The 12144-nt window shown below is 44.0% G+C and overlaps 1 protein-coding gene across 1 annotated transcript in view; it reads left to right on the top strand.

The window, feature by feature from the left end:
* The window catches only part of LOC144797780 (hydroperoxide isomerase ALOXE3-like), a 541969-nt gene that overhangs the window by 508710 nt on the left and 21115 nt on the right, over nucleotides 1-12144 (top strand). The window contains exons 11-12 of the mRNA XM_078668542.1: nucleotides 10749-10870; nucleotides 11579-11679. Of these exons, the coding sequence (XP_078524668.1) occupies nucleotides 10749-10870; nucleotides 11579-11679 (223 nt within the window). The remainder of the gene's footprint in view (nucleotides 1-10748; nucleotides 10871-11578; nucleotides 11680-12144) is intronic.

The following is a 12144-nucleotide window of genomic DNA, read 5'->3' as shown; positions in this document are numbered from 1 at the left end:
CTAGTAGTGGTTCCCCGCACGAAGTTCTGCCGCATCGGAGGTCGCTCCTTCAGACTACCAGGAGCAAGGCTCTGGAACTCCCTTCCCCTCCACATCCGCCGCCTTGACAACCTGTCCGCTTTTCGCAAAGCAATAAAAACTCACCTCTTCCCTCCTCTGTAAGCCTCTCCTTTTTCTTTTCCCCCAGTAGGTTGTGCTATGGTTCTTAGCGCCGGGACGCCCCGTTGCTGGGGCAGCTGTCGCGCTCAACAAACATATAACATATAATATTCATTTCAAAAACACATAAATCACATTTTCAAAAATATTACGCAAACTTAGGAAACCTCTGCTCTAAACGCCCGCATACCTTTGGTGCTCCTTTGCTGGAAACATTGACTGGCTCCTGACATTCGCCCGGGCTCTTTGCTGCTCTGTTGCCTGTTCGCTGTGGGCTCCTGACATCTGCCCAGGTCTCCCCCTGCCGCCAGTGACGCCATAACATCTCGCGTTGCGGCCGCCGAGAGGGCGGGACTACAGCCCCCAAGAGCCTTTGCGCCGCCACCTACACCTGGCCCCCGGAGGCGCATAAAAAGCACGGACCCTCACGGCAAAGTGGGAAACCTCTGCTCTAAACGCCTGCATACATTTGGTGCTCCTTTGCTGGAAACATTGACTGGCTCCTGACATTCGCCCGGGCTCTTTGCTGCTCTGTTGCCTGTTCGCTGTGGGCTCCTGACATCTGCCCAGGTCTCCCCCTGCCGCCAGTGACACCATAACATCTCGCGTCGCGGTCGCCGAGGGGGGGGGACTACAGCCCCCAAGAGCCTTTGCGCCGCCACCTACACCTGGTGCCCGGAGGCGCATAAAAAGCACGGATCCCTCCCGTGACGTGGGCCGCGCGCGGGGCGTGCCGGGCGAAGCCCTTGCCAAGGGCGGGCCCGTCTGAGCCTGTCGTGGGCCGAAGGAGGCCGGCCTGGGCCCTGTCACTACGATTTTGCTTTACGCATTTCTGTTCTGGACTAAATAAGTAAGCTATCTGCCTGTTATTATTGACTCTGGTATCTCCTGTAACTATTTTAATATTTGGAATTAGGCAATCCCCTGCACGTTATTATCTACTAAGTGGCTCACACTGTTTGGATTTAAGTTTTGAACGCTTTACATTATGGCTTCACGCCTGTCTATAGGCAGACCTTCTACACTAGGAGGTTCAATTAGAGGAACACTAGATAGCTTTATTATTAGGGCTACCTCAGTGTTGGAAAAGGAAATTGTATTAGCAGAGCGACGTTTGTCCGAGGAACTACTTAAGAATAAGCGCTCATCACTGGGATTGATACAATTAGCTACTACCCCACATATCACAAAAAAAACGGACATCGTAGGGAATGATTCATCCAGCGAGGAAAGCATCCCACTACTTTTCCAAAATAGAACATCCCCAACTAAAACACCCACCAAGCAAAACATCAATGTTTCAAGTTCTCTTACTAGCTCGTTATTAGAGGTGGAAGTGTTATCGGAGATGCCCGTATCTATGGTAAAAAAAAACCAATAAATGGACCAGCAGCGTAAGAAGAATAGTCTCACCCAGGGACCGCCACCGAAAAGAAGAAGAAAGGGGGGGAGTAGCCACCAAAACAAACAAGGTAATCATACTAAGAAGGCTTTAACCAATATAACTGTAACATCTAGATCTACCCAATCTGAGCAACACGTAACCATAGACACACCAGCTAATGACTTAATGGGGAATATCGAACACTTACTCAGGTCGCTCCTATTGCCCCTCACGGAGAGGATGAAGAGAATAGCACAGCAATTGGGGTCACTAGAATTAGCAATTGAAAAAAACTCTGGGCTAATTAACGATTTATCAAAGAGTAGTTTGACACACCCAATCACTGCCTCATTAACAAAAATAGTTGAACACAAAGAACAGACATAACTAGGTCAACCAATCCACAGCTTAATAAATGCCCACCAGCAGTAAATGCCAAATCATTGAGGCTGAAGGCAAATGCTGCAACAATCAGTAAGGAGCCAAATGTAGGAGGGCAATTACGTGCCCTAGGAGGACCCTCGAGCCCCCCTGCTCGAGAAAACCTGGCTGGGGTGAAAAAGCCGAAAATGACACAAGTAGATTTGTCACCGGAGGCAGTGCCGTTCGTTGTGGTACTCACGGGGGTCCCAGAATTAAAGAATGGGAATAGAGAAGGCTATTATCAATTAAAGAACAAAGTCGTATATTGGTTACGTCAAAATAGACCTCTCCCTCCAAACATCAACGGGGAAATCCTACACGTACGGCGACTCCCCTGGGTGGGACACAGACCTAAAGAAATACACGGGGACATAATCATTATTAATTTCAGAGATCACAGGGCAGTTACATACATTACCGATTGGTTCCCCGAAAATGGAAACAGTGGCATAACACCATATGACCTAACTTATTTTTACCCTCGATCCTCATTGACAAACACTACGAATTACCGGGCTCTTCCACATTATCAGACTGTACGATCTAACCTTCATATTCACACCTACAATCGTTTTGCTGCCCATTCGGGACAGGAGGGAGTGGATTGACTCCATTCCCCGACCACAGCGAAAGCGAATGGGAATGCAGATAATAAGCACAGGGAAATACTTAAGAGTAATGATTCTAACATTCGTCCCCTTTCAACCCAAATCCATCTTAAGCCCACGCTGGCCCTGGTCACGGGCACTGAGTTATCGGACAAGACCACCGGGGTCAACCAGATGTCCCTTGTCCCTGTGCCCTTAATGGATATAAATCCTGAATTAACAGTCGCAGCAACAACAGGCCTGGTGGGATGCACTAGGAACGGTAATAAACCCCAATTTACCGTCCTATATTGGAATGTAGCAGGCCAGCGCTCAAAGTTAACAAACGACGTATGGACTAGCTTTATTCATAAGTTTGAAATTCTATGCTTTCAGGAGACCTGGTCGCTGAATGAGATCCATATAGAAGGGTACAAAACCTACTTCTCACCGGCCCAGCCCTCGGCATCGGGTCGAGCGAAGGGAGGATTAACTATTTACATCTTAAATTTAGTCCAAATAGTTGAAATAATCCCCATAAATTGGATGTTAACTATCAGGTTCTCAGTATAAGTTTAAGTAAAAGGGACACTTTCCTCGTAGTGAATTTTTATAATAATCTCACCGAGGGAGACTCAGTGAGCCTGGTATGCCGGATTCGCTCGTTACTTATATCCAAAAAAAGGAAAACTGCTAAAGAGGTGATAATTATCTGGGGGGGAGACTTTAACGTGGGACCATGCTTAGATAGCAATCGCTATATTTGCGGTATGCACGATGAGAGAGACAATCCTATTCCACATTTCAGACATTCAAGTCTAGGTACCAGTCTAAATGAAACGATGTTTGAATTGGACTTGGTACAAGCGAATAAATTGATAAACGTGGACACACCAATGGCTCCCACCTTCCATGGGAGAGGGTTTCAAACCACTATTGATTTTATCCTCGTTTCCAATGAAGAGAGGATTATAGATACATTTTTCACCACACATGCGATCGTGCTGAGTGACCATTACCCACTTAGTATCACTTAGCCCCTGTCCCAACACCCTAAAAGCAGCCTTGTGAGCATCCTGGCACAAAACAATTTGACACTTGATAGGTTAAATGGCTACGCCCTAAAGTGGGGAAAGGTAGATCCTACAGTAATCACCAAATGAGTGATATCAAAGGCTTTCTCCTCCATTCTGAAGTGTCTAGCAACAGATAGCACAGATGTAGAAGTTATCTCTAACTTTGGTGTGGTCATAAATGCCATAAATGAAGCACTTTGGGTAGAAGTTAAACATAAACCAAAGAAGAGGAAGGGCTGGTTCAATCATAACTGCACAGTTGCCTACTCAAATTTAAAATTGACCCTAAGGAAATCAGTCAGGATACCCCATGAGATTACAAGCTTAAGGAAAAAATACAATAATGCACTAAAGGTTAGGAAAGCAGAATTAAAGCAACAGCTGTGGGATCAACTCCACGAAAGTTGCATCTATAAAAATAGCACAGCCTTTTGGCTAGTGGTAAAATCCCCTTTTTTGTGTGACAATGATAATTCCCCAAAAATAGAGGTAGCGATAGATGAAAGGGAGTGGGTTCAGCACTTTTCTAGGATCTTTGCGAATGATACAGGGGGGGTTAATATACACGCAGCCAAAGTTGGAGATCATACAGACTACCCTTACCCCATTGATCTAGAGTTTTCGATAGATCAGGTCGCTCTCGCCCTGAGAGCTAGCAAAAATGGGAAGGCTCCGGGCCCAGACGGGGTTCCCATAGACCTCTTTAAAGCTCAGCTGGACCTTTGGACCCCACTCCTGACCAGGGTCCTAAATGCATCTTGCGCGACAGGCCTTATGGAGTCATGGTCCAAATCAATATTGGTCCCAATTTTTAAAAAGTGGGATCGGTAACCTGCTATCGTCCAATCTCCCTGTTAGACTCTCTTGGCAAAGTGGCGGGTCGTGTTATCCTCGAGTGTCGTCAGGACTGGGCGGACGATGGCAGGATTATTTCAGATCTCCAATCTGGGTTCCGTGAGGGACTGGGGACCCTTGACCTAGCCCTAAATTTGTCACTCCTGTTAGATAAGTACGTCAATATTAAAAAGGGAGACCTGTATATGGTATACGTGGACTTATCGTCTGCGTTTGATTGTGTGTCCCACTCTAAACTTTGGTCAATTCTGTCAGAGATGGGGGTACCATCGAATCTGGTCAAGTTTCTGAGGAAACTATATTCAAACGAGACGGCAAGGGTGCGTTTCGGGCTTGGGGGAGAGTTAACAGCGGAGTTTGCAGTAGAAAAAGGGGTAAGGCAAGGTTGTGTCCTGGCCCCCTTCCTCTTCACTCTATATACTAATGGATTGGAGAGAGAGATGATTAAGGGGTGCCAGGACCTTCCTGTAGTGAACAACCGCCCAATTCCCGCGTTGCTCTACGCAGACGACGCTATGATACTAGCCCGCACCCCCCTTGAACTCCAAAAGGCTCTGAATAGATACTCCACATTTATGGCTGGCCTGGACCTTAATATTAATATTGGAAAAACTTTTGTTATGAGGGCGGGCGCAGGCCACAAAGGCAAAATGAGGGATATCTATTTGAAGCAGGAAAAACTGGCGTCAACCCAGAAATACCCCTATCTGGGAATAATGTTTGATCGTAATCTTTCCTGGAAATCGGGCATAGATACCAGGAAACTCCTTTTTATGAGAACCACCACAGCTCTCATTAATTTTTCGAGGAAATTGGGGAAGAGAGCCCCCCAGGAACTTATTAAGATTTACACAGCAAAATGTACCTCAGTGGCACTGTACGGGGCGGGAGTTTGGGGTTTTGTGGAACTGGCCAGCATTCAGAGGGTAGAAAATACCTTTTTGAGGTACCTTCTTTCAGTACCCAAGAGCACGAGCACTTTCTCCTGTCATATCGAGTTGGGGATCTCCCAGGTGACGGACATAGCGAAGATCCAACCTCTTTTGTTGTGGCATCGAATTTGGTCATCGGAAAAAACAACCTTTTCACAGATGATAATTTCCAACTGTATGGCGATGGAGAATGCGGATAAATCCAGGTGGCTCTCATATGTGAAAAGGTTCTTTTACGATTTAGGATGGGAAAAATTCTATCATGACCCCCCTCAATTTGTGAAGTCACAAGGAAGGTCCTCCAGGTGAAATGTCTTGCTCACCTCGAAGAACTGCGACTGATGAGTGAGGTTATGAAACCATCAGTCATACATAGCTTGGCGGTCCAAACGACACTCGCCATTCAGCATTACCTTACTTATAACACCACCAGCTATGAACGTTTTCTCTTAGTCAGGTTTAGGCTGAACCTTTTCCATCGCCTGGTCGCCTTCCCGTCCCAAAAAAATTGGGTAAAAGAACTCCCCCCCTGTCCCTATGATGACTCCTCCTTCCAGTCCACTCTGCATACCATACTTTTCTGTAAATTCCATAGTGATTCTAGAAAGAAATGGCTCATTCCATTGTTAAAACAAACGGGTTACAGAACTTGTCGCCCGGCATTTCTTTTTTTACAGCTCCTGGAGGGCGAACGGTTGGTTTTCATAATAGTTAATCTCCTGAAGTGTATTGTTCGTCATCGAAAGAACATAGACTTAATAAAGTTAAACTAGAAACCATTCATTTATTTTTTCATTTACAGGCTACTGCAACTTGTACATATTATAGGCTGTTTTCCTTTCCATCACTTATCTTAACTTGTAAGTTTTACTTTCTTCGAAGGTTATTAATTGTTCCAATTAAGTGATTTCAAGTTGCCAAGAGAATTTCGATTTTCCTAATGATTGAAGGCACATTCACATATTATATTCTCGTTTAAATTGTACAGAGGTTACACGAAATGAACTTTGAGAACCGATTCCTCTGTCAGTTTTAGGCTTTTTATATTGTAAATATTGTATTTTAATCTTAAAGTATTTTTTTAATTTGTATTGGAATGTTTGACTGTACGCTTTTATGATTTTGCAACTTAAAATCGAATAAAGCTTAATTGACTTGACTTGACTTGACTAGTAACCATTTATTTATGATACCTCTGCACATACAATAGCACAGATGACACCCAGAACATGTCTGAAACCACTAAAGCTGATGAAGCAATAGACACACAAATCTATATTGAAGACATCAAATTTGCTACTCCCATGCCCATAACTGCAACTACTATGACAGCAAATGTGGTCCCACTACTAGACTTTGAGGAAGGTGTTAAGGAGTAAACACAAGGAAGGAATACAACAATGTATGTGCTCTGGACACACAGACAACGTAAAGTCAAACTGCAAACAGTTTTCACTGATATTGTCTCTAGGTCAGACAGTTCTCAAGTGTTTGGTGCCCTTGAGAAATCATTCATCACAGTACAGTGCCTACAAGCCAAACCGATAAAAACTGTGAATAGGCATCTGCAAAGCATGTCACGTTCAATGCTGCAATTGCAGGAAGCTCAAGATATTTCTGCCACGGAGAAGGAGTAACATATGCAAAGCCACAGGCACAAGCAGCACATGACATGCTTCGGCGCATTTACAAAATCAATCAATCAATTTCTAGTAGCTAATACCACTTTTGCCAGGAGAACTGTGAACATCCAAAATGACATGGGGCACTTCTGCTAAAATGCTGCATGCTGGCTGGCCAAGTGACTTCAGTCCCGAACATTTTACCACCATCTGAAGGCAAAGACAGATGTAGGCTCAGTGGCATATCTTTTCCTGGTGAATGCTGTACAAGGCAAATACCTTGACAGACATCTTGAACAGATATATTCCCCAACTCCGCCATGAATACGCTTTTCCCTGCTCGTCATCTCTCCCTGACATTGTAGCGCTAAGACTTTCCTCCTCCCGCTATTCCAATTGCAACCCCCCACCTTAATTGGTTTAACCCCAAGACAACGTGCTCTCTATGAGGTTATCTCAAGACTCACAGACGACCTCATTGCTGCTCAGCACACTTGGCCTACCAAACTATGGGGGTCATTAGGATGGCGGACGGACTTGCGTCCGTCCGCCACCCCTGAGTTTGAGGGACCGTCCGCATGGGCAGCGGCGGTCCCTCCATAGCAATTAGGATGTGACCGCCACCCTGGCGGTCACATCCTGTATGTTTTACATTGCGGCGGATGCTGCTTGAAGCAGCATCCACCGCAATGCAAAAAACGAAAGGTGTGCATTTGCATGCACAAAGCGGCAGGCACCGCGCGGTGCCTGCCGCTTCGTGCACGCAAGGGCAGGGGGGTACCATAGGTACCCCCCATGTGCACCCCCCCACGCAACCTTCACCCAGGGGGCCCGCAACGGGCCCCCAAAGTGACTGTCCGTATGCTTTTCCACGGCGGAAAAGCCGCCGCGGAAAAGCATGACTCACCCTGCATCCTAATATGGCTGGCGGTGTCTGATAGACACCGCCAGCCATGTTATTGCTTTTCCGCCGTGGTCGCCTTCCGACCACGGCGGAAAAGCGGCGGACGGATTGGGAGACCCACCAGCCATCCTGATTTGGCGGTGGGTCTTTCAGGCCTCCTCGGCGGATTTCCCGCATACTCCGGGCCGGCGGTGGCTTCCGCCGGCCCGGAGTATGCGGGAAATCCGCCATCCTAATGACCCCCATGTTAGAATACTGCTTATTGTATGGATCTTGCTCAAAAACTGTTGTGAAGCGCTCCGATACCCTCCTGTCATGCTAGCTCTATATAAAACTCCTTAAATAAATAAACTCCACAGCCAAGTCCTGCTGAGGTAACTAACACCACAAGTTGTAAAATGTGGCTTTTGTATAAACTCTGATGTATTATACTAGTGTGTTGTGTTTCTGTTTCCAAATGTTGTCGCCTTATTTTAAACAATTACATTCTATAAAGGTACAGTTGATGATACACAATAATAATACATTGTTACAACATGAATAAAAGGTACATTATGTGTGTTGGCTACTTCTTAGATGCAGTCATCATTCTTACATAAAAAAGTTGCTTGTCTTCTGTGTGTTGTCCTTGACCCTCTGCTGATTGTGTCCCTTCATCTGAGTCTGAATCTGGCTCTATGTTGATATTGTGAAGATCCTTCCTCATGGCTATGTTGTGAAGAATGGTACATGTGGTAATGTTTTTGCATCAGGTCTCTGGGCTGTAGAGTTAGTGCTTCACCAGTCATGTGTAGGCATGTAAAACATGATTTGAGAATTCCAAAAGTCTGTTCAATCTTTGATCGCTTTGTTTTATATGCCCTGTTGTACTGTCTTTCACTTCTGGGCCTTGAATGCAAGTATGGTGTCAGTTTCCAAGGGCCAAGACATATGCACTGTATCCTTAAATAGTTTGAGAAGGAGAATAATTTGATTAATTTTACCAAATATACTTTTACACACTGTATGAATTGACTTTGCAGTCCTTTTACTAACTAAAAAAACCATCACCAAATTCACAGTAAGAGACGGTTATTTATTCAACCGTGGTTTAACATAAAGGAGTCATGCGTGCTGCCAAGGAATCTGGCTACAAGGTCAGTTATGAAGCATGAGACATCACACAGAATGTGTACATTGAGTGAACGGGTCATTTTGCTGTTTCTATAAATACATTCATTTGCAGAGTGGTGGACATATGGCAACATGTGTGCTATCAAAAAACTAATAATGTTTGGAAACAATGCTAACCGATAAAACAGTGAGTGTTTGAAAAAAAACATATTGTTTCACTTTGCCAATCACGATGTTCTTAAACCTATTAAAGAACCTAGAAAATGCACTTAGTGATACTCCTCTTGCCACTGCTATAAATGACTGGAAACTGCCAGAAGCTAAAAGGAGTAGACAGCACATTATTTGTACAGGTGGTGGGATTGATTTGCTTGTAACTGTTTGGGTTTGTAGATGAGGATGTAACTTAGAAACTAAATGCAAAATTGCCTCCCTACTCAGTCTATACTTCTCATAAATCTCCTCCTCATTCTGCTCAAACAAGGGGCCCCTGAGCCTTAATAACCTCTCCTTTCTCTTCTCCATCTCTGCCTACCATCGAAAAATCCTCATCCTACTTGCCAAGACATGCAGACCTGCCATTCTGGAAGAGCCAGATGCATTTTGGGTGACTTTCTATCCTTTGCACCTCATTACCACCGGTTACACATTGATGGTATTTGCATTTCCTAAATGGACATTTTGCGACTGATCACAGTTAGTAAATCCTTTGTATGTAGTGTTGGCGACTCACTATTTGGTAATACCAATTTGTGAGTTCCAATTTCAAAATGCAAACAATGCGATTTCTACATGATGGAATTCTCAAATTGGACCATACAAATGCCTTTCATTCATACAGTTAAACCATTTTGCATTTCTTGGAGGGCTGAAATAGCGGTTCACACCATTTGGAAATGCAAAATGGCTTCGTACATATTGCCCTAAGTGTCTGATCTTGATCGAGTATACATGTAGAGAATCCATATTAACACTGCTTTATTGAATGAATGGAGGTGTGATGAGCATGCAAACCACTGGGCAAATTGGGGTAAGATGTACAAACCTATTTTACAATCGCAAATACTCTGAACCTGAGTTCAGTCACTTTTTAGGAGTCATTAAACTTTTATTGACTCCTAAAACAGTATTACGATCCCATACTGATTCACGGTTCGGAAGGTGTGTGTTGTAGGTGTCCCTTTTAAATACTCAGTCGGTATGAGATGACTGAAATCCAGTTGAAAAACAATTTAAAACTGAAGACTTCTGACTTGAGGTGGGGAGTCATTCACAAAGGGGAAGGGGGCAAGCAGGGTCCCACTCTCCTTTGAGAATTTAATAGAAGGCTTGTTCAAGAAGTTCAAGAATAAGTAGTGGTCCATGGGAACCACTGCCAACTTATTAACTTTGCACACAAAAAACAACTTACTTTTAAATGTAGCCATGATTCATTGGAGGAAAACAGACTGTATTAAAAAAAAAACTTTTCGTAAAGGGAATCAGATATGGTTGTCTGATGAACCTAACAGACGTAATCTCAGTAGGAGACATATGTTGAATTATTGTTATACAGTTGACACACTAAATAAATGTTCGATGAACAACATTTAATTCTTCTGTATTAAGGAGTATAGCTTGATCTCTCTTGATTTGGAAGTGTTCCATGTGGTCTTTTACCCATTGACTCTATTCTATTTTCTATTGCTCTTAGCTATGTGTCTGGAATTGTGGACTTCTACTATAAGGGTGACAAGAGCATCCAGAAGGACCAAGAGCTTCAAGCATGGGTGAGGGAGATCTTCAAAGAAGGCTTCCTGGAAAGGCAATCCTCTGGTATGATTGCTTGAACTTATTGCCAAGTGTTTTTGTTTATCCTCCCCATTCTACTCACTGATTATGGCTTAAAAATATTTCGGCATTTGTAAAGCACAAACTAAGGGTCTCAAGGCACTGGGGGCCATCTGGGAGATAAAGTGAGATATTGCCTAGAGTCACATGAGGCTGCGCTGAGCTGTTGTAAGTGCTGGGATCGAAACAGGAGCCCCACGCTCTGGAGTCAGCCCCCTCTGGCCGCTTCGCCACACCTCTCCTCGATATCCTTGATTGATTGATATCCTAAGCAATAAACTTTGATACGGATTGCGAAACCAAAAGTTTTAAGAATTTTCATGATTATAGTGTCTTCCAAAGTTAAGAAAGGAAAAGTTTCTAAGACGGGTGGAATTCAATTTCTGTGTGCTTCATTTTTTAAATGCTGTTAAAATGCAAATTTTGCTTTTATAACTCAATCTTATCTATAATTCTGTACCATGTTTCAGTGTACTAGAATTCAGAAAGCACTTTCAACAATGCTGTCAATGACATTGGATTGTTGCACCTTATTGTAACTATGTAGAAAATTTGCCAAAATTAAATATCCTGCAGACATATCATTTCAACCAAACAAATGCAGGCCTACCTATCGATGGCCTTGAGGCTCAGGATCTGACACAGTTAAATGTGTTGTATGTCCTCATAAATTGTTTTCCGGTATTCTTTCAGGAGTGCCATCTTCTCTACAGACCCGTGCTGAATTGATCAAGTATATGACTATGGTGATTTTCACAAGTTCCGCTCAGCATGCTGCTGTCAACAGTGGGCAGGTAATTGTAAATATGTCTCTAGTACTGTAAGTGGTGGCAAAAAGTAACTAACGGGACATAAGTGTGTAGAAAACTCATCTGTACCATATACATCTTAAAAAGGTATTCATGAGAACAAGCAATTGCCAGGTATAGGTACTTTTCTGTCTCTAGACTAGGTCTTTGATATATATAAATATCACATACATACAAACATCAGTACAAGAGGATCAGTAGGGGGTGTGGCCAGAGTTGTGACCCAGCAAGGTACTTCTCTCCTGAGTTCCTCACATTGAGCCCCTAATCTCCCCGTCATGACCCGTTATTGGCATTGAGGTTGTTCCTCAGCAATTTCTTCCTGGGCCGAAATCCTGGTGATGAGTGAGAAGACCTTCCCCTGACCTGGTAAGATGGTGCAGGAAGGCTGGTCGGTCTGGGGAGAGGAGTGACAGTGGCCATCTTATGAGCAGACCTGGAGCGGCGAGT

Source organism: Lissotriton helveticus, chromosome 12, assembly GCF_964261635.1.
Source record: "Lissotriton helveticus chromosome 12, aLisHel1.1, whole genome shotgun sequence".
NCBI classification, from domain to species: Eukaryota; Metazoa; Chordata; class Amphibia; order Caudata; family Salamandridae; genus Lissotriton; species Lissotriton helveticus.
Note: the sequence above shows the minus strand (reverse complement) of the source record. Positions and strands in the feature narration are given on the sequence as shown.